This window comes from Petaurus breviceps, unplaced genomic scaffold, assembly GCF_028583685.1.
Source record: "Petaurus breviceps papuanus isolate PSGF00001 unplaced genomic scaffold, PetGlider_PUasm1.0 90847, whole genome shotgun sequence".
NCBI classification, from domain to species: domain Eukaryota; kingdom Metazoa; phylum Chordata; class Mammalia; order Diprotodontia; family Petauridae; genus Petaurus; species Petaurus breviceps.
Window position 1 is genome coordinate 20699055 of NW_027187360.1, and position 23196 is coordinate 20722250.

At 38.2% G+C, this 23196-nt stretch overlaps 2 protein-coding genes and 1 long non-coding RNA gene across 4 annotated transcripts in view; 1 reads left to right on the forward strand and 2 right to left on the reverse strand.

Moving 5' to 3' along the window:
• Nucleotides 1-848: 848 nt before the first annotated feature.
• LOC138149491 (uncharacterized) lies at nt 849-3858 on the reverse strand. Its single transcript, XR_011165340.1, has 3 exons — nt 3743-3858; nt 2146-2664; nt 849-1679 (listed from the first exon to the last, which is right to left on the reverse strand). It is a non-coding gene; the product is annotated as an uncharacterized lncRNA (long non-coding RNA).
• Nucleotides 3769-6351, forward strand: RPS21 (ribosomal protein S21). Its single transcript, XM_069072548.1, has 6 exons — nt 3769-3920; nt 4185-4251; nt 4394-4457; nt 5384-5455; nt 6148-6203; nt 6295-6351. Exons 2-6 carry the CDS (start codon nt 4202-4204, stop codon nt 6302-6304), a joined length of 252 nt encoding a protein of 83 aa, XP_068928649.1. The 5' UTR covers nt 3769-3920; nt 4185-4201; the 3' UTR covers nt 6305-6351.
• A 177-nt stretch (nt 6352-6528) lies between these two features.
• Nucleotides 6529-23196, reverse strand: part of CABLES2 (Cdk5 and Abl enzyme substrate 2) — a 42387-nt gene continuing 25719 nt past the window's right edge. For both annotated transcript variants that reach the window (XM_069072547.1, XM_069072546.1), the window contains 7 exons: nt 18402-18479; nt 16856-16964; nt 15791-15956; nt 12400-12503; nt 10514-10620; nt 10152-10356; nt 6529-9585 (listed from right to left, as the gene is read on the reverse strand). In XM_069072547.1, coding sequence (XP_068928648.1) covers nt 9445-9585; nt 10152-10356; nt 10514-10620; nt 12400-12503; nt 15791-15956; nt 16856-16964; nt 18402-18479 — 910 coding nt within the window. In that variant the 3' untranslated portion in view covers nt 6529-9444. The remainder of the gene's footprint in view (nt 9586-10151; nt 10357-10513; nt 10621-12399; nt 12504-15790; nt 15957-16855; nt 16965-18401; nt 18480-23196) is intronic.

Below are 23196 nucleotides of genomic sequence, written 5' to 3' on the forward strand. Positions count from 1 at the left end.
ACTGAGGCTCTGGGAGGTGAAGTGTCTTGCCTGATGTCATACAGATTCAGGAACAAATATTTATAAAGTATTATTTAGTATATAATTATTCAAAATACAATTTAAATCCAGTAAACATTTATGAAACACTTAGTATGTATATAGTGGGGGCAGCTAGGTGGTGCAGTAATAGAGTGCTAGCCCTGGAGTCAGGAGGACCTGAGTTCAAATCCAGTCTCAGACATTTAGTGTGACACTAGCCAAGTCACTTAACCCTGTTTGCCCCCATTTCCTCATCTGTAAAAAGAGCTGGAGAAGTTAAATGGCAAACCACTCCAGTATCCTTGTCAAGAAAACCCCAAATGGCATCATGAAAGGTTGGACGTGACTGATTGACTAAACAACAACAATAACAACATGTATATAGTAATGTGGAACAGTATCTATTTTTTGCTTTTCTGTCTCCACAGTGCCTAGCACATTACTATGCTGCTTAAAAAATGTTTGTTCCCCTTACCCCTCCTTGAGAACAGGGACTGGTGACTTGTTGACATGACTTAGAGATTCAAAGATGAAAAATAATGTAGCCTATAGTCTAGTACAGACGATTGGGCCCTTAACATGAGATAGTGAAACAGTAGGAAGATCACACAATTTAATCTAGTCCGTAGAGAGAGGAAAGGAGCAGAGAGGATAAACCAGAGAGCTCACTGCAGATGTATATTTAGGGAACAAAAAGGAAGCGGGGTGCATGGGATTTAAAACTGGAACAAGCCTTATAGGTCATCTTGCCCAACACCTTCATTTAAAAAATTATAAATTTGGTAAAATCAATAAGAATAAAGAAGTAGACAAAAACTAGGGTGAAATCTTATCCCAAACCTTAGGCTTTAATAAGAGATAATCAAACAAATTGGCCAATAAGTAGTTGGCTGGTTGGTTGTTGTCCTTTACTCTTGAGGAGGACCAGAATGACACCACTATGTTGGGTTCAGGTCCAGCTGTGGCTGATCAGACTCACATAAACTCAGAAGGCCCTGCCACAGGTTGGGCACAAATAGTTCATATGAACATTTGGAGTGAAATTGTCTAAATTTGTGCATCTCATGTTTCTTTTGAGCCACCTCAATTCTGCTTTGCTCATAGAGAACAATGTCTACTTTGATGTGGATATGCCATGCTGGGTGGTCCTATGCCAGAGACTTCCATGGCTCACAATCAATTCCAAATTTCATCAGAGAGACCTTGAAAGTTTTCTTGTATTCCTTCTTCTGACCTCTATGTGAGTGCTTGACTTGTATGAATTCTCTGTAAAATACTCTAAGGCGAACATACCTTTGGCATTCAAACAACATGACCAGAGTTGTGCTCTCTGTTGTAGAGCTTGAATGCTTGGTAGTTTAGCTCAAGAAAGGACCTCAGTGTCTAGTACCTTACCTTGCCAAGCTATCTTTGGAATCTTCCTAAGGCAACTCAAATGGAAGTGATTCAGTTTCCTGGCATGTTGCTGGTATACTGTCCAGGTTTCATAGGCACACACCAATGAGGTTAGCATAATGGCTCTGTAGACCTTCATTTTGGTAGGCAGTCTTCTCTCCCATACTTTCCTTTGGAGTCTGAGCTAGCTCTGGCGATGCATGTGCCAACCTCATCTGTGTGTACATCCTTGGAAAGTATACTGCCAAAGCAAGTAAACTTATCTACAGCATTCAAAAATAAGCAAGTAATAGAAAAAAAAATGTTACTTGTATTTTTGACATCTAGTACAGAGCATTCAGCATATTTGCCTCTTAATAAATGTTGATTTGAACTGTCTTTTTTTAGGAGAGCCCTAGGTTCTGTCATATTTGTGACTTTTCTTTAAAAACACAAAAATCCCTTATTTTACAGATGAGGAAACCGAGACTTATCTCTTCTTCCCCCACTCTATGGTTCAGCCAAACTGACATCTCTGTTCCTCAAACATAAATTCCATCTTCTACATCTGTGCCTTGCATTGCCCATTCTACTTCCCCCCTCCTCCCATGCTTTCCTCTTCATCTCTCCTTCATAGAATCTCTTACTTCCTTCAGGACCGAGCTCAATAACACCTTTCTACAGGAAGCCTTTCACCCTAGCTACTAGCACCCTCCCCAAGCATTTCCTATTTATTTTGTATATACTTACAAATGAGGTGTATGATGTGTTCAGAGAAGACTAGCACCTCTGGTATGAGGGCATGCCAGACCCTTTTCAAGGATGCTTATCCACTTTTGGTGTCCATCTTTTACTCATCTCTTCACCTGTGATTCCAAGAAACTGTAATATGCTCAGCAGCCACACAATTGGTAAAACCATCATGGCAGGTGGGTTAAATCAGAGGCCTCAAACCTGTCAGTGAGTTAGGAGGAGTTCTATCCCAAGCACATGATAACTTCCAGAATGGACTCATGAGAATAACTTGTTCTGATATCCATGAAGGCAGCTGAAGCAGAGCTGTGGAATGCCCAGAGCTTGGTCAGACATCAACAATGCTAAGGTCATCCACTGCATTCAGGACCATGGCCAGTTGTCCTGATTTTTGTCTTGCCACTGGACTTTGATGACTCTGGAGGAGAGAATGAGGCTGACAACTTTGTGTGACTGTGTCTCACTTAAATCCAATTCACACACGAGTCCTGACATCACCTCCTGATATCATCGATCCTTTTTAAAAGGAAGAACAACAATCATACTCACAAATATATATACACATATATAGATGTATACATAACATACATATATACACACACACATACATGCACACAATCACACTTGTCTCCCTTCTCACTTCACTTTGAGAACAAAGCTTTTTTTTTTGTCTTTGTATCCTCAGCAATTAGTACAAGTGTTTGGGACATAAATATTTAATAAATGCTTGATTTATTGATTTTAGACAAGTAGTAAGCTTCTTGTGCCTCAGTTTCTATAACTGTAAAACGAGGGGCTTGAACTTGATCTTTAAGGAACCTTTCTTTCCTGTTTTAAATTTATGATTTTTGGACACAGTGAGAGGTTGAGACTAGTCCTAGGTCCCCCAGTCAGTAATTAGCAGAGTCAGGATTCAAACTCAGGTCCTCTCCCAGCATGTGTTCTTCCCCCGGCACCATGCTTGGAACGTTCAAAGCTTCTGGTGAATGAATAAACCATGGAGGTTTTTGGTAGAGGCCATTGGGGACAGATGTAATAATCCGGAGACGTGGGATATGATATACTTTTAGGGGGTGTGTGAACATCCTTCATTACAATGGAGGTCGGGTGTAGACGAGAGGGGTTCCTTCTCCGACCGACCTCGAGGACTGATTCCGACCCTCGCGGCCACTGCCGGCCAACTCAGGAGCTTGGCCGGAATCTGAACCCTAGCCCTAGACACTGGGCCTCAGGAGACACGGAACATGCTTACAGTTGGGGGATGTATCCTTCACAGCAGATAGGAGGGTGTAGACGGGAGGGGTACACTACTCAGGGTGTGCAGGGTTGGGGGAGGAGAGGAGGTCTGCTGGGGGAGATACCACTCACACAAGATGCGGGGACCTAGCCTCCAGGGATGTACCATAAATGGATACTGGGGGTGAGAACGCCCTCTGGGTATGTAGCACCAGCGACAAAGTGGGAGGTGAAGAGGGACATCATCGGATATACGCCTCTTAGAGGGCGTGGGGAGTAATTCAGCAGCATCCATAAGTGACATTCCGGCTGATTTATACTATTACTGTTTGGTAAGAGAGAAAAAGAAAGAAAGTACCCTCAGTGGCGCTGCCTCCAGGAAGGGAAGGTGGGAACACAGTGCGCCGGCTCAGTACTCCGCTGCCGCATTGTGCCCCGGAAGTACTTCCTGCAGTCCCGCCTCCGACCTCTCTTAGCTGCGCTTGGAGGAGCGCCGCCTCCTTTTCCACTTCCGCTGCTTTCGTGTTTGCACTCCGGTGAGAATTTTCTCTGCTCCCCCAAGAGCCCTCTACCCGCTCCCTCGACTCCCCCCCCCCCCCCCGGTAATTTGTGAGATCCAGGGCTGCGGCCCAGTGTCTAGGGGTAGGGTTCAGCCCCTGGCCAAGCTCCCGAGTTGGCCGGCAGTGGCCGCGAGGGTCGGAATCAGTCCTCGTGGTCGGTCTGAGAAGGAAGGAAGAAGGCGGGAGGTCCCGAGCTTGGGTCTCTGTTCACTCCCAGAGGGGAATCTTTGCTTTTCACAGGTTCCCCAACTTCCGACATGCAAAACGACGCCGGCGAGTTCGTGGACCTGTACGTGCCGCGGAAATGGTGAGCAAGGGCCGCTCGTGCTGCGGGCATCGGGCCGGGCCCCCGATCCCGATCCCCCCCCCGCCCACGCGCACCCCGACCTTTCCCACCCTCGTCCCGTCCTCCCGCCGAGCTTCCCTGACTCGGTCCCTTTTCCCCGCAGCTCCGCGAGCAACAGGATCATCGGGGCCAAGGACCACGCGTCCATCCAGATGAACGTGGCCGAGGTGAGCGCCGGTGGTGCCGGGGTGGGGGGAAGGGAAGGGCAGCCGGGCTCCGGGCGTCAATTATTGGCAGATGAGGCCAAACTGGTGTCAGTTCCGGCACCTGGGAGTGGAGATCCGCATCTTGAGAGGACCAAATGGAGGACTGGGGACAACAGCTAGCTTTTTTATTTTTTTAAAGTTAGCTTTAAGTGTCGTGCTTCTAGGTGTGCAAGGCGCATTATGTGTTGTTTGGGCCCCAGAACAGCTCGAGTAAGTGCCGTTATCCACGTTTTAGAGATCAGGGAGCTGAAGCCAAGAGAGGTTAAGTGATTTGTCTAAAATCATAGCTCTTGTTTGAAGTCACAATAAGTTAGTGTTGAATCCAGAACCAGAATCCAGAACCTGGCTTTGCAGGTGCTTGATACTGGTTCACAAGTTTTAAATCTTGAATCTTTTGACACATGTTGGGGACTAGATTACAGATCCATGGTTTAGAAGCCAGGGAATTTGGAAGTTCTTATTTAACGTTGGGAATGAGTAACTCTGGTGTAGTAAGGTACACTGGGACCAAGATATGCTGTACCCTAAAAAAAGAAAAAACCAGGAAAATTGGTGATGGACCTTAACCAGTGAGCAGAAACTTGAATGATACTGTGGAGATTCAGCCTCCATAAGTTGAATAAAGCTCTGTAAGGATACTTCAGTTGAAGTGTAGTATAAGACAGATTTTTCTTTACTTAGTATAATGCTGAATAATTGCCTTTCCTTGTCAAGCAATAATATCCTAATTTACTTAGAAACCCAAACATGCTGCAGAAAATCTGCGTACAAATGGTTGGGAGTACTTTATCCAGATACTGAATAAGGTGTTTTTTACATAGATAGGTTATAAAAATTGAATAATTTTTTTAATCGAAAAGTGAACTATAATTTAATTTATCTTTTAGGTTGACAAGGTTACAGGCAGATTCAATGGCCAGTTTAAAACCTATGCAATTTGTGGAGCAATTCGAAGAATGGTGAGTAGTTTTTTTTCTTTAAGTAGGTGACAAATTTGAGAACATTAGTAAGAACATGATGAAAAAATGGAGAATAAGGTTTGAGAATTGTAATTTGAACACAACTGGTAGGATCACAGCTTTCTACAGGCATTCTGTCTACTTAAGAGTCTGGCAAAAAAATTCAGGTCCAGTCAGTTATTCTCTAGTCTTACCTTCTCCATTAAAGAAAAAGACATAAGGTGGAGGACAAAGTAGCTGTTTTAAGCTACTTGAAGGGTTTAATATGTGGAAGAGGAGTTAAACAAAACAAAAGCACCTTTTAGCACAACGTAAAGAAAAATTCACTTAATTTAGTGGTCCAAAAATAGAATGGGCTGTTGGGGAACTTCTTAATTGATTTGCCCAAGGTCCCATGGCTAGTAACTGTTAAGTGTCTGAGGGCTGATTTGAACTCAGGTCCTCCTGACTCCAGGGCCAGTGCTCTATTTACTGTGCCACCTAGCTGCCCCCAATCTTGTCATTTTTAACGTGAAAAAAAACACAAAGCTATTTGCCCTGCAGCTCTAGCCATTTTGTTGTGAGGTTTAACATGTTCATAATCTTGCTAGACTTCTGGAAGATAACCTTTTCAGTTATTCAACTTAAACTCTTAAAACCTCTGATAGCTATTTCAATATCATAAAGCTGATTCGAACTATCCTTTATTTAAGGGGGAATCTGATGATTCTATTCTCCGGCTGGCAAAAAATGATGGTATTGTTTCAAAGTAAGTAGATCTGTCACACTTGAATATACCATTAATTTTTTTTCCTTAGGTTTCATTGTTTTCAATAATTTTTTCTTTTTATTCCCCATAGGAACTTCTAATTGAAGAAATCTTGTGGAAAATGTCTTAATAAATTAGAAAAACAGCATTGTGTAATTGATTTATTTTTATGTTAATAGTTTGCAGAGTGCAACACTTAAAAAAGGGGACTTTAGCATTAAGAACCATGTTTAACTATTCCCACTCCTAGCCATCTCAGTTACTACCTCACATATAGAGAAGGGGGTTTTCCTTTGAAGGAATCTTGAGAAAGTCTGAGAAAACATAGGTATCAAAAGCAAGTTTTTATTTCACAGCATCTTAATTTCACAAGTTCATCATCTTACTATTGAAAACAGACCAATTACAAGTGACTCATACAATGACATTTAAAACTAAATAGTTTACACAAATTTACATTAACCTAGTGCAGTTGTGCTGAAAGAAAGCAGCACTACATGTTTATGGCCACAAACCCAAATACTTAAACACAGACATCTCAAACATTCCAACATTTTTTCCTTGAAAAGTTTTAGGGCTTAATTTTGGTTTAAATATTGGCTTTGTTGCAGTAATTCCGTGCTACCACACAGTGGCAACTTTTACATTACTAAAAGGGGCACATTTATAACAAAGCTTTTGAGCCAAACAGGTTATATAAAACCACTCTGGCCACTAAAATTTAAAACTACACATATATACACACAGTTAAACTTAAAATTACTGTATTTGCCAACAGTTTAACTATTGGCCATACAGAATGTTTAGAAGAAAGTACCTAGAAGTATATGTTGTAAACCATAGAGCAAATATTTGGGAATCAGACCCTTACAGTGCTTGTACATATATTTTATAAGTACCCTTTTGAGACAAGACTCCAATGGCATAACTTATTTTTAAGAAGACTCAATGCACAGTAGGTGTAACTTAATTTTGTAGTTAGGCCAGCCAAACTGAAGTAACAAGTTTAGGCTGGCCCCTTAGTAAAGTCGATAAGGGGACAACCTCGTGGGGAAAATAAGGTGCTTATAGAAATAAGATTGTTATTGGCTCATTTAAAAACTGAAAAACACTGTCCCACAAAAAGTATTTTGAGCATAGCACAGTTTGTATTTTCTGTAGTTTCCATAATATACTCATCTGTAGATGATTACAAAACTACCTTAGCTATTTTGGTAGTATTCTATCAGGTAAAGAATGATTTTGATGGACAAGATGATAAATATACCTGTTGCATGCTGATTATTTCCCATTACCGCCTCCCCCAGGAACCGTCAAACTAGTTAATTACCTGTTAATGTTATATGGTGTAACATAACCTTGGTAGAAAACAGAAATCTTTAGACAACTTGGAGATAGTTTAAAAAATAGGCAAAGTAGTCTGTAATGACATGTTTGAGAAAACTGGGTAGGGAGGGTGAGTGCAAGTCCTGTAGTTCTGTTATGTTCAAAGACTAAACCTTTGATGGGACCTGGGTTAATTTACCACAATGTGTGATTAATATGCCCAATAGCAATCAGCATGTGAGAGACCTAAATTGGACTGAAAAGTCTGGCCAGTATCCTTGGCCCTGCCTGTAGTTGATTGCCAGGCAGTACTGACAACAAGTATTTTTAAGTTTTCCCCACAAAGAAATTTTTAAGATCCCGTATATGTCAGCATGCTTTTTAACTGTGGCACTCAGCTACATGTTTTATCATGCGAGTTAATTTTTCAGACATTTGATCAAGATTGATCTGAATACTGATGAAATGTTGCATACGAATTCATAAAAGATAAGCTTATGACCAGTTGATATTGCTGTAGTATATGCTGTGTAAGACAGAACATCAACTATTTGAAATTTGCAGCAAATCTAATCTATGCCTGTACAAAATATTGTACACAATTTGAAACCATGTGTACAATATTTAACGTAGCCCAAACAGGCAAAGCTGAAGTTTACAGTACTTTAAGAGTAACTATCCCTCTTTCTCTTCCAGAGCAAGGTATGGTATTCAAGTTGGTCTTAAGTAAATTCCTTAATCAAAAAATCCAATTATTTTTGTTCTCTTGTGAAAACCAAAATGAATACCAATTTTCTCAATCACAATATTGCTTAGGAGAAACAAAATGCAAGAATCAGCAACTACTACAGGACCAAAGTGTTACAAATTTTATCCAAACGTTTGTTTAGTACTCGAGTTAGGTCATTTTCTTACCCCTGATGAACAATTATATAAGCATGTTACTCAAGTTTTCCAAGTGCCTGTTTGGATATGCAACATGCCAGTTTCAAGAGGAACATCACAGTGGCATGATGCTTGGAAGCACAATTTGAGTAAAAAAATACAATTAAAAAATTCAGATCTTGTTGCATTAGCTTAATTTGATAGCAAAAACTGTAACTGCTGACACTCGGGGAGAACTGCATGCAAAGAGTAGTCAAAAAGGTACATAGCTTTGGATACTTAAAACAATGACAGAGTCCATCCTGAAGTGACAAATGGTAAATCACCCTTTCAGCCAATATAGTTCTGTAGCTCTTAAGAGTTGCTTGACTATAATTATCTTCATCAAGTATGACTGCATGATGAGATATTTCCTAACATTTAACATCCTAAAATTTTAACTATCCCTTTATCCATATATTAATGCTTAAATAAATTAGCAATTTCATCACCGATGAACCAATTGTTCAAGATCTAGAAATCCAGATCCCACTGTAGGCTAAAGCAGTTGTGGAATTCTTTTCTGAATGCAAGGCAAATGCAGATAAAGATAAAATGCTATATAATTTCAGAATTTATAAGTTATGCAACAAAAAGATTCTGGTTCCAGACCAGATTCAGGCACATTAAAAAAAAAACAAACCCCTGCATTTTGTTCATATAAAAAAAACGCATGAAAAATTTCAAATACCGTTTGAAGATGATGTTTTGGAATGGAAGTAATGAGGAAAAAGTAAAAAACCAAGATAAGTGTCTTTCAAAGGAACAAGAGCACAACCACCGTGACAACATCATGAATTACTTGTGCTTTAGTGTCTAAAGGAAATAATCCTTTCTGTGCCAACAAACCTCAACTATGCCACTATGAGAATCTTAACTAACAAAGTTGTGATGTAATAGGGACACAGAAAAGATTAGTGGGAAGTGGAAGTCATTCAGCAGCAAAGCATTCTGTAAATCTTCCTGCCAAGAGGGTGGAACACAGCTTTGGCTAGGACTGCTGGGTTAGACGTCTATAATGAGGTAAAACTTGGTTTTCCGGAAGGTAAAGGGCCAGTTCCAGAGCCACAAGTACTGTAAATTCAAATCCAATTAGATCTCTTCGGTTGAATCGGAATCGTTCTTCTAACTTCTGTATTGAAGAAGAAAGAATAAGACTGTTATCTCCATTTATTTCTAGCTATGTTAATATCACTTCGCTAAAATATGTATTTTTTTTTTAATGAGGAAGCAAAAACATAAAACAAAAAAAACCCCCAATTGTCTAAATCTGAAAACATCTGTATATTTCTGTTAATGACTTAAACATTTCCAAAGCCTGGGAAAAACAATTAGTAAATGCACAAATTATCACTCTCCTTACATTTGTGTTGCAAAGGATGAAGATCTGTTAGTTTAAGTGAGATCACCTTCCTTCCAGCTGCTATCATGGGGAGAATAGCATTGCTCTGTGTTTATATTGGATTTTTAGCTCTGAATTCTAGTTCTTTGTCCTTATAGGAGATCCTTATATGGAGATCAGAAATTATACCCTAGTTAACGTCTGTTGTTAGTAGACATGGGTAGAATTTAGGAAATTTGTAGAAAGCATTCAACATGATGTAACTACAAGAACCAAAAGTGGGTAATTACACTGGCAACAGGCTTTGTACACTTCACATTGTTCCATGAAAATAGCAGAATTCTGGTTATACTTACATCAATAAGCTGCTTTACTTCATTTTTCCTGAGGTCGCTGCTGATCTTTGCTGCAAGGAGCACACAAGCACCAGCACACAGTTTGCGGTTCTGTTTGTTTAGCTTGCCTTGTAAGACAAGCTTCTCAAAGTAAACATAAGCCATTGACACGGTAACTGGTTCGAGGTTGCATTCTTCAGAGAGATTCCTCATTTCCCGTTTTAGGCTGTGAGTAAACAAAACCAAATCATGTTCCTGGTCATGAGGCAACTTGGATTCTAATAGTTTTACAGACTAAGCAATTTTAGAAACAAGTGGGAGATGATTACCTTCCTACAAATTCAAAAGACTGCTAACCTAGCTTTATTCATGTTTCTTCTTACCTTCTAATTTTACTCAATGTAAGTTTGATGTGAGGAAACTTCTCTTTAAAAGTTTCATTCATGTCCTTTTTAAGGTCTGAAGGCTTCACATATTCTATCACGGTGGTCTGAAATAGAAAAGGAAGTTGCCTGTCATTTAAGACACCTTCATATTTGAGCATTTATACTGCTTCAAAGCCAATTCACCCTCAAACCCCATCTCTGCACTTCTTACTGCCATAATGGTTATAGGTCTAGCCTTGTATGTCAAAATGAAATGTCATGAGTTATTTTCATGCCGATATTTGTTAACAGCCAGGTTTATGCAAATAAACTCGGACTGTTTTTAATACCTTTTAAAATTCTCTAGGGAGAGCAGTATTGGAAGATTTAAGGAAGATAAAGCCTTATAATAAGGTCCAGAAACAGAATTTAGAATATAGAATTATGCATACATTTTATGCTCTTTAGGGGTTAAGTAAAATTGAATAAAAAGAGGCAAAATATTGCTGACTAGCTGTTCCCAGACTGCGAAGAGGCATAAGAATTCCACTAATTTTTGTTGTTTATAATCAATCTTTTTCTCTGAAACAAGTTTCTTAGCTTATTTCTAGATGCTAAACTACTAATCTGATGTTTTAAATAGGAACCATTTGTCCAAAATGAATGGTACTTAAAAGATTGTGTGGCCATTACTCAATAAGCATTTATCAAGTGCCTACTATGTGCCAGGAACTGTTCTAAGCACTGAGGATTCAAAGAAAGGAAAAAATATACAAGTCCTTGCTTCCAATGAGTCCACTGGGGGGAGACAACATGTAAACCACATACAAACAAGATACATAAAGATAAGTTGGACATCAGGGAAAGCAGAAGCAGTAAGGAGGATTGAGAAAGACTTGTAGAAGGTGGGATTTTAGGCAGGAAGCAAGGAAGCCAGAGATGAAGGAAAGAATTCCAGTCATGGTTACAGCCAGTGAAAATGCAAGCAGAGGGGAGATGAGAATGACATGTTCTTGGAATAGCAAAGATGGCAGTGTCACTGGATTGTAGAGTGTGAGTGTGTGTGTGTGTGTGTGTGTGTGTGTGTGTGTGTATGGCGGGGGAGGGGTGGGTTATGGGCGTGTGCAGAATAGTGAAGGTGACAAAGGAAAGATTGGAGAAGTAGGAGGGGGTCAGGTTGTGAAGGGCTTTGAATATCCAACAGGATTATATATTTGTTCAAACAGGGGGTTAAGTGAGGGGGAGGAGTGTGACATGGTCAGACCTACATTTAGGTAGATCAATTTGACAGCTGAGTGAAGAATGAACTGGAGTGAGGACAAGCACTTAAGGCTGGGAGATGGACCAGCAGGCTATGTCAATAGGGTAGGTCTAAGGTCATGGATGGCCTGCACCACAGTGACAGCAGTGTCAGAGGAGGGAAGGGGATGGATATGAGACTTGACACTGGTAAAATTGACAGGCTTTGGTAAAAGACTGGATATATGGGATGAGTGATGATGACACCTATGTTGGAACCTAGGTAACTAGGAAGGTGGTGGCAGCCTCAAAAATAAGAGGTAACTGATACTAGAAGAATTTAACTGCTTGGCCTTAATACTGCTTCCAGTTTTTATAGGCATATTAAAATCTACTGTTGTCAAATCTCTTTTGTAACATGGTCTATTTTCTCACTAATCTTCCTAAGAACAGATGCTCAAAGGTTTTACCAATCTGATTCTGTAGCATTGTAAGCATTAAAAAAGCACTGTCAGCACTAAATTAAGCAACTTAAAAAAAAACAGAATGAATATTCTAGCACCTTGACTGATTACACAATCTGCCGCTGAATCAATTTTTTAGTAAATGTTAGACACAGGAAAAGAACTACTGTTCAATTTTTATACACTTTGATGTTTTCTTACCATATATGATGCAAAGATAAGAACACGTTTGTGTTTCCCACAGGGCCACTGAGGATCATCAAGGAGATTAGGGTTATATTCTATTGAATCACCTGTCTCACTCCCTAGAAGCACAAACAACAGCATTAGGCATAGGTATAAGTCAGAAATTGCTTTCAGATAAAAGGCACCCAGCAAATGTTTGGTGTTATTTTTTCCCCTTAAATTGCCGATTTAAATTTTTTTTTTAAGTCACCAGCAAGGTAGTAAAGTGGATAGGGTACTAGGCTTGAAGTGAGGAATACCCAAGTTCAAATGCTGCTTTAGAAACTTGGTAACTGTATGACCTTGGACAAATCTCAAATTCTGTCTGCCTCAGTTTCTCATCTGTAAAATAGGGATGATAATAGGACTTACTTCACAGGTTGTTTTTAAGATAAAGTAGGATAACAGGTGAAGTGCTTTGTAAACTTTTAATTAGTGTGCATATATATATGTAACTAAGGATAATAATAATATTAATATGATTTACTGGAAAAAAAAAAGTTAAAGGCTGTTCATAAGGAGCAGGAAATGATGTCAGATTACTGGTCCCTACTTCTATTGAGGATAGGAAAAGCTAAAGTGAGTCTAATAAAGTTATTTATTTATTTGGAGGGCAATTGGGGTTAAGTGACTTGCCCAAGGTCACATGGCTAGTTTTTGTGTTAAGTGTCTTAGGCCGGATCCTGACTCCAGGGCTGGTGCTCTATTCACTGTGCCACCTAGCTGCCCCTAATAAGGTCATTTATTGAGAATTTCCTCTTCTTCCTTTCTCATCTCACATTACCTAGATGTCTTTTGCTTACCCTTGTCTCACACGAAGAGGTGGGCATTCTCCTTGCCAAGGCTAACCTATACAAGGGATCCTCAGTTCCGTCCTGTCTTCTCCAACAGATTGCCTCCTCTATCATCCCCATGCTCCTACTTATCTTTAATCTATCTGTCTACTGGCTGCTTCCCTACTGCCTACAAACATTCCAGTTGTCTCTCCCATCCTCAAAAAACCCTTATCCATCCATCCCCATTAGCTATATATCTCTCCTTCCTTTTGTGGCTAAACTCCTTGAGAAGGCCATCTACAAAAGGGGCCTCCACTTCCTTTCCTCTTATTATTTTTTTAACATTCTATAGTCTGGTTCCTGATCTCATCAATCAACCAAAATTGCTCTCTCCATATCTAATAACTATTTCTTACTTGCCAAATCTCATAGTCTTTCCTCAATCTTCATTCTTCTTGACCTCTCTATAGCCTTTCACACTGTCAATCACCTGCTTCTCTAAGATACTGTATTCTCTCTAGGTTTTCATGATATTATTCTCTCCTGCTTCTCATACCATCTGACTATCTGACCACTCCTCAGTCTTCTTTGCTAAATCTTCTTCCAAGGAACACCTGCTAGCCACAGGTGTACATAGGGCTCTGTCCCAGGCCCTCTTCTCCTCTTGCTTTACACTATTTCACTATATTTTGCCTTTTTTTTATATCCCCAGAGATTAGCACAATGTCTGGCAACACAGTAGGCACTTAATAAATGCTGAATGACTGACTGACTCATACTGTAGGGTGAAGGATTTAATTTAGATATTAAGTGCAAAAATTTCCTGGGTGGGAGGGAAGCCGTAAAATTGCTTTCCTTAGCTCTTTCATAGTAAACTAGAGCTTCATCTCTGAAATGAGACTAGTGTGTTCCCAGCAGATGGACATAAATGTGTGTGTGTATGTTTATGTGTATTAGTTTAGGAAAATACTCATACCAGCATATCCAATGTTGGCATTTTTTTGGGCTTATACACTCTCAGAGTGTAGAATGAGGGAAATTCTCCATGGTGGAAATTCTCCTAGGCATATGCTTAAGGTAGAGGGTCAAGTATGCATGAATTTGACTGAATGGTCAAGAGCTGTGGGAGGGTATGCCTCCATGGAGTAGCAGGAGAAAAAAAGATAAATGTAAATTCTGAGTCATCTACAACTTTTAGATAGGATACATTGATGGAAATTGTTTTTCTAACTAAAACTGAATTTGCATATTTCTTCCCTGTTAAATGAAAATGTCAGGAAACACTGTTTCTACTAATGAAACTCAGATATTTGTTACAATAAATGCTGCACTTAAGATAATTAGTGAAAATGTGGTGAGAATCAGTAAATAAACATATGTATAACAAATCCACATTCACTTTGGGTATTTTTATTGGTTTTCAGTTTTGTTTTTGCTTGACAATTTTTCTTTTAGTTTTTCACATATGTATTGATGGAAGATAAATTTTGTCAAAAATATGAAATTAACAATACCATATAACTATAAAGGTAGTATTATTATGTCACTGAAGTTACTTGGTGAAGCAGTGCTCTCAACAAATGGTTAATTTTTAAAGCTGGATTTCCTTTTGTGAGATCTGAGCCAGAATGATATGCTCTGAGGTAGAGAACCTATTTAGTCCTAAAATCAAACATTAAAAACAACACAGGCAACATAAATAATGTGTACCTGCAAGAATACCAAAAAATTCTAAGATAATTTTCTCACATTTAATTTTAAAAAATTATTCTTGGCTACCTTTAGTTTCTCTTAAGCCTTTATCAATCTACTTTCTCCATTTCTTCCAGTATTTATTCTTTCTGAGTGTGTATCTCAGCATATTAATACTGGTTTTAAATTGACTTAATTTCAGCTATTGGTCAGGTTATTATTGCTGGCATGCTCAGTCTTTGTATTAAATAAGGTCTCTTAGATTCTCTTTACTTTTTCAGTGTCCCTCATCTCCAATCTATCCCTCACACAGCTGCCAAACTGATATTATGAAAGTACATATCTGACATATGTATGTATGTATGACATATGTATGTATATATGTATGACATATGTATGACATATGTCAAGTCATGCTCAAGAGGCTCCAGGATACTCTTGTAGCTTCTAGAATCAAACACAGGCTCTTCTGTTTTCCATTTAAACTCTTTCACAATGTAGCCCCAGTCTGCCTTTTCATGTTTTTACATATTACCTTACTTCTTCCACTCAAGGATCTGGTTAAATGGACTTCTCCTGCCATCCCTCAAAGACCCTCTGTCTCCTTCTTTGGCACCTTTGACCAGGCTGCTCACTTCTCCTTTAGAACACTTGCTTCTTTCAAAGCTCAACTGAAGTGCTACCATGAGACTTTCCCTTATCCTCCCAACTGCTAGCTCTTTCCCTGTCATAAATTCCAATTTGAGTATGTACATGTTTTTGCTGATAGAATGTAAGCTTCTTGAGAGCAGAGACTGCTTGTTTTTGTTGTCTCAGTTCTGGACACATAGGTTCTGAAATAAATCCTTGTACAATGGTTAATGAACTGCAAGCAAATCTTACGATATAAAATTTTCTACCTAATTCTGTGCCTGAAGGCACAGATTTAGCTGTTGCAGATTTGTATCTTGACCCAGGCAGAGTCCGTGGAACACTGGATCGAGGTTGAGATGCTGCACTGTGATTATCACTCTTATGTGTGACAAGGGCATTTGTAGGATACAAAAATTTAGCATAAGATACTACCTGAAAAACAAATCCACATTTCAGTATTACTTTTCCTCACTTGACTGAGCTAGACCAAAAACCAAACAGTGCTTCCCTCCCTCCCCAATCCAAGATTCAGGAGGTATTTCTTGATATTGAATGCAATGTTGATACAGAATGCAAAATGAACCCCTTCCCAACTGCTTGCACAGGATGAGGAGAAAGAATAGTGTTCATAGGCTCTCTTTTCAACTTTAAATTTATTCCCTTTTACTCATATTAGTAGTCCAGTTGGACCCTATGAATGGAAATTAATGTGTATGTCTGGGTTAGTTTCACAGGGAGTTTTACCACTGAAAAACTAGCATCTGAATAAAGTCCATTCCTTCATCTTAAGAGTATGTGTTTATACATGATCCAAATGAATATTTTATGTATATTATCACTGTTCTGATAATCTGTAGTATTCTATCCTGCCCACTGTCCTACCATTCCAACATTCATGACTTCACATATGCCCTGTGAAGGCATTACGTAATATAATGAAACTGAAAAGGATTAATGGTGTGTGATATGAGATTTAAGATACATTCCTCCAAATAAGAGGAAATCTGCTTATATGACATTTTTGTTTATGTTAAAGTAGCCAGCTTAATATGCAGCTTATTTGGAAAAACAAAATCAAAAGTGCAAATGGCAATATAATACATAAGCCTATTTTCCATAAGCTTACAATAAGCTTCTCTCCTATTTATCTTTCAATCTTTATCAATCTGATAAACAGATTAATTACTGACATTTACATATCCAAAATTAAAATTTTTAAATAAAAGTTTAAATGTTTAGCTCTTTCAGCATTCTTAAAAATTCTGACTTCAAAATACTATAGGCAATAATCAGCATTAGTTACCATGAAAATACAAAGACTATTCTCTTACCTTTCCATCAGCACCAAGCTCGACTCCTTCCAACACAAAGACCATCTCAGAAGAAACTGAAACCCCACCAGATGGATGCCTCTGTTTCTGGCTTTCTACCTTCATGTCACTGTAAAAGTATTTAGATCAAAGATGGTATATTCTAGGATGATAAAGTTCCTTCCTTCTATAGTAAATGAACTATGGGGATGGGGGAGAGGGATTAGAAGGGGAGAAAAGAGGAGAAAGGAGTGGCCAGATTTTTTTAAACATCATCAATACTGATGAAGATGTTTAGATCTTTTTTTTCTTTCTCCACGAAAAATCAGTTCTGAACATCTGTTTCAATAAGCTACTGAACATACACAAAGGAATAGAATATTAATGTTCATAAGAATAAAAGTGAGTTAAGATTATTTAAAAGATAAATAGAATCAGAAGATATTAGAAAATTCCTTAGCATTGCATATTGTTTCCTTTTCATGATGGCTACCAATCTGCTATATAATACCATTTTCTATAAATCAAAATAGAATTTGCATTGACCAATAAACATTTAGTGAGCACCATTACTTACCTTTGTTTAAAGGAATATGCACATTTCACAGGCAACTTTGTAGGTAAAATTAAATTGTAGCAATACAGAGTCAGTAAGCTTTAGAAACTGCCTAAGTAACTGGCGCTTTCCCACACCAGGGGAAAAATGGTTTTCTGTTATTGACTATTTTTATAGTATGTTTGCACACAATACTATTTCTACCGCTAAACATCCGTTTCCTTCCATAAATTATGTACAGGACAATCAAGTGGACAGGATGTAAGAGAACACAATTGTATTCCATATAAAGTGAAGGAACAATAAAAGCAATCTATATATAAACAGGTTCCCCCCAAAAATAGTTAAAAGAAACAAAGCACCACAAAAATCACCTCAAAATGCTAACAGAAAATGAGTAATTTTAATTCACAGGAAGCTGAATTAGATCAAACTTTCACTGATTTCTGAATGCTTTTTTCTGTACTTTATGGGGGATAATTCTTCATTAGTTATAACAGATGTAAGAGGGTGAGCTTTGTTTTTCTATTCTTAACAAACACACTTCCCCGGGTGGTGGTGTCCTAGGTAGCTTTTAAATCATGTCACATATACCACACCTTGTACAATGCTGATGCTCTTGTCATCAAACTTAAATGGCATGGAAGAATGCACAGTGCTCGTTAGGTACATGTTTTTGTTGTTGAGTTATGGCCAACTCATCGTGACCCCATTTGGGGTTTTCTTGGCAAAGATACTGGGGTGGTTTGCTATCCTTCTCCAATTCATTTTACAGATGAGGAAATGGAGGCAAATGGGGTTAAGTGACTTGGCCAGGGTCACACTGCTAATAAGTGTCTAAGGCTTGATTTGAACTCAGGAAGGTGAATCTTCCTGACTCCAGGTCCTTTGCTCTGTCCACCATATTCCGTAGTTTCCCCAATACGCAAATGTAGAGGTAAGCAAATTATAAATTCATAAAATGTCTGCTGTGAAACCTGTCAGATCTATACAATTAAAATCATTACTTACCTGATCCGAATGCTTTCTCCATAAGGCAAAATAGAAAATGCTGCACACAAGGACCTTTTAGCACAAATCAGAACTATCCTGAAATGCAATGGGGAAAACAAATGATGATACAGGAAAGGTCCACAAAATTAGAACCATAAGCTAAACATACTCAAAAACATTATAAGCAATTCAATTTACATGTTTGTTTCAACTCACCTCAACAAATACATTAATAATAGCTGATGATTATATAGTTTATAAAATACTTAATACATTATCTCTTTTGGTCCTCACAATTACTACTGAAGCTAGGAGAGATTACATATGCCCCAAATCATATGGTTAATAAGTATCAGAAGTAGAATTTGAATTTAGGCCTCTTAACTCCAGTGTTCTTTCTATTATACCATGGTTCCTCTCAATTATATACTATGTACTGTGTAGGCACTGGCTTAAATATTTTCTTTTACCTAAAAAAGCAAGCACATATTTCATTCTTTAGAAATTCAGAAGACGGAAAACATTCTAAATTATTCCCTCACTGAGATACTTATGTCCAGTAAATTTAAAGAAAAGGTTAATGTCACTGATAAAACCGTGGGCCACTTCAAGCAGAGTCTGAAGCTGCAGGTTCCTCAGAGTAGTGATTTTCTTTTGGTTATTAAGGGCTTAAAACCAGTAGGTGGGGATTTGATCAACCAGTGCTAGTGTCTCCCTTTCCCTACCCATATCAAATCTCATTATAATTCTGGTAATTACTATCAATAGCTAACCCTCTGAGTTGATCTTGGATGACTGAATTATACACAACTGCAACATTTCTGGCAGATTAATAAGCGAGCTCAGGAAAGAATCTCCATGTTCATAGAGAACAGATGGCTGGATAGGGATATTCCTGACTTTGGCCAGTTCCATAGCTTCACCAGCAACCTTGCTGCCCTGGGGTCTTGCTCTCCAGATGGTGGTTGACTGTCTCTACTGGTGATTCGGTGATTCCTAATTTGAGAAAAACCTCCAGCCCTGCTTAATTTACTCTCCAACTCTGGTCATCATGTCCTCCATAACCTCAACATAACCATAACCTCAACAGCAGTCTTCTTCCTCCTCAAAGGTATGTTTTCCTCTTTCCTCCCCATTCTGGAACCAAGATCAAATTAACTCTGCCAACCTATTCCTCTAGGGTCCCACTCCCCTTTTTGTGCTGTCTCCATCTTTGGAATTTAAGTTCCTTGAGTTCTGAGATTGTCCCTGCTTGTTGTGTGTGTATCTCCTGAAAAGGGTTTAAAAATGCTTCCCCACTAATTTTTGGTTATTTGCTCTTGAAAAGTTAGTTACTGACTAAAGTAAAAAGCAAGACATTTGTTAGGCCAATGATCCAATTACTGGCATAAAGCCTTAATATCAAGAGTCACAAGACCCTAAAGTTAAAATTTCTTTCCTGTGACCCAAGTTTTTAATACTCCCCCTTCCTGTTCTCACCACTACTGAAACTGAAGATGGCACATTATAGATAGTAATTGTTTAACAAAAGCTCGCTGAATAAAAACATCACATTTGTTTTTTACTTTTTGCTCTAGATGCCTGAATGAGTGAGATTTACTTGTCCAACTCTAAGCTTTGTACTCTTAACTTCACAAATACATTTCATTCACAAGAAGCAAACTGGCAATGTATCAGGAGTGTTGGATTTGGAATTATGGTTCACAGTCCAGCTTTGTCACTTACTACTGACCAATAACACTGGGGTCATCTACTCCCTGGGCCTTAGTTTCCTTATCATTAAACTGAGTTTAGATTTTATGACTCTTAAGGTCTCTTACAGCTCTGAATCTATGATCCTAAAGGAATAGGCTAGTGTGAACCAGAACTTCATTCTTCCTAGTGGAAAACAAAATTGTAAGAATAAGCCATTTCCCAATTGATAAATGGTCTAAATTAGGTTATGAACAAGCAATTCTCAAGTTCCCAAGCTATCTACAGTGATAATGAGGACAAAATGCTCTAAATCACTAATTATTAGAGAAACAGAAATTAAAGCAACTCTGAGGTTTTACCTCAAACCCATCAGATTGGCAAAACTGACAATAAAATAATATATTAGAGGGGCTGTGGAAAAACTCAAAACTCATGTACTGTTAGAACTATGAACTGGCTCAAACCATTCTACAAAACAACCTGGAATTATGCCCCCTCCAAAGTTACTGCTCTTTGACTCAGTGATACCACTATTACAACTAGACCCCAAAGAAATCAAAGAAAGAAGAAAAGGATCCATATGTACAAATATGTTGCTAGCAGCTCTTTTTGTGGCGGCAAAGAACTAGAAACTAGCAAGTTTCCCATTAATTGGGTAATAATTAAACAAATTATGGTATATGAAAGCAATGAAATACTATTTTGCTATATGAAATGAAGGAAGAATTGGTTTTAGAGAGACCTGGGAAAACTTATGCGGCATGGTGCAGAATGAAAAGGACCAGGAAAAAAATTTATGTTATAACATCAGCATTGTAAAAATGGATAATTCTGAAAGACTTTTGAACTCTGATGAATGAAATAATCAACTACATTTCCAGAAGACTGATCAACTCTGCTCACCTGATAGATGATGGATTAATATGCAGAATGAGAAATGTATTTTGGGATATGGCCAATTTGTTTTATTTGATTTTATACACACACACATATGCTACAAGGGCTCTTAATTTTTCTTTAAGCATGTGGCAGAAAGTGGGATGGAGGAAAAATGCGTAATAATTGAAAAAATATTTTTAAAAATTCAACTTGGTGCATGTCACCTTTATAATTCAGAGTAGGTTAAAAGAGCCAGAATTAACTTATCAGTTATGTAAAACAAATTCCATTTTTTCTTCTACCACAAATCCTAATACCTAATTTCCAATTAAAACTAATTCAACATTTCTTTTTGAAGTTCTATTGATGCTTTTTGTTTTTATATCAATTTTGAAAAAAATATACCTCACCTATTTCCTTCCTTTTGTAACAAATATTTAAAAAGAGGAAAAAGAGAAAAACTAACACATGCTTCTGACAGTATATGTAATATTTGACACAAATAATCCCCTCTTATCTGGGGCCTACAAATTGTGCGTTCTAAAATATCTATTTTTTATTGCAAGCCTATACCCTCTATCCTAATTTTAACTTCTCTTGAATGTTAACTAAAATATTGCTATCACATTTTCTAAATTATCACCAGAAATTCCAAGGGATGACTTGTAAAATCTTACATGTTTTAAAATGGAGCACTTCTGTATGTATATATGCATACATACACATATATATTAGTAATAATATGGAGAGGAAAAGAAAGAAAAGTTTGACCTAGTAAGGAAAAAGGAGAAAGCTGATTTCTAAACATACACACACTTTTTTTTTTTTTTGCTTTTTGGAGGGGAGAAGGTAGGGCAATTGGGGTTAAGTGATTTGCCCAAGGTCACACAGCTAGTTTTGTGTTAAGTATCTGAGGCCGGATTTGAACTCAGATTCTCCTGAGGCACCTAGCTGCCCCAAACAGATATATTTTCAAAAGATACAACCAAACTGCATCTGTTCTGTCTGCACAGAACTGATTCACTTCACATGACGCCTTCCTTTCCTTATGCCTTAAGCTGATAAGGTCTTTCCTCTGGAATTACCTTGTATATGTTTTGTACCAATATGACAACAGCAGCTAGTGTTTATGTATTGCTTTAAGTTTACAAAACATTTTATATATGTTATCTCATCTGATTCTCACAACAACACAGTGAGGTGGGTGCTAATTATTGCCCATTTTTTTTTCTGTTTTCTTGATGTATTTTGTTTTTATCTTACAAACATTTATAGACTACTCCCACTTCATGAGAAGCATCTTGTAATGAAGTAAAACAGTTAAGTAAAATCACTAATACAGTAACTTTATTGAAAGTTCACGCAATATTTCACATCTGGAGTATACCCCCTCTCCGCCCCACTTGTTGTTCGGTCATTTTTCAGTCGTGTCCAACTCTTCGTGACCCCATTTGGGGTTTTCTTGGCAAAGATACTGGAGTGGCTTGCTATTTTCTTTTCCAGCTCATTTTACATTAAGTACTGAGGCAAACAGGGTTAAGTGCTTTGCCCAGGGTCACATAGTCAGTAAGTATCTAAAGTCAGATTTGAACACAGGAAGATAAGTCTACGTTATTCTAGGACTGGCACTCTATCCACTCTGCCATCTGGCTGCCTGGTAGCACCCTCTTCAACCCTCCATTCCCCTTGCTACTTCTCTACTTAAAAAAAATAAATTTTTTTCTCTCTCCCACACTCATATTCCACCAAAAAAGGGGGAAAAAGCAAATTTCTTTTCTTTTTTTTTACAGTAAATCTTACAATTTTTTGCATATTTAAAAAACATTTGCATTTTCTGTTGCTACAGTCATGAGTTTTACATGATTTGGCATCAGCTTCATAAGATTTTGACCCAGTGTAATGGCAAGCACAGAAGCAGTTCACACCTTGTTTCAGCTATTGAACTAACACCTTGTTTCAGTTCAAGTTTCTTTTGAGCCTTGTATCAAGTCTGTTAAGAAACAGAATGTGTGAACCCCACAACTTGTGAACCCCAGAACTCATGAACTCCTGCAACAGGAAGGGGAGGAGTATATAAGGAGAATTTCCAGGCTAGAGACAGTAGAACTGAGAAGAGGACTCTTGTGGTGGCAAAGTCAAGGAGAAAACTTGTGGTATCCCAGCACTCTGTCTGCTCTGTCTGTGTTGATATTTGTTTGTGATACTTTGTACAGAAACCCTGGGACCTTACCAGAAGCCC

Excerpts from the sequence above, each read along its gene's own strand:
- RPS21 (XM_069072548.1), top strand. The coding sequence starts at position 4,202 with ATGCAAAACGACGCCGGCGAGTTCGTGGACCTGTACGTGCCGCGGAAA. Across the intron at positions 4,252-4,393 it reads CTGTACGTGCCGCGGAAATG|CTCCGCGAGCAACAGGATCA; the intron begins GTGAGCAAGGGC and ends TTTTCCCCGCAG. Across the intron at positions 4,458-5,383 it reads TCCAGATGAACGTGGCCGAG|GTTGACAAGGTTACAGGCAG; the intron begins GTGAGCGCCGGT and ends TTTATCTTTTAG.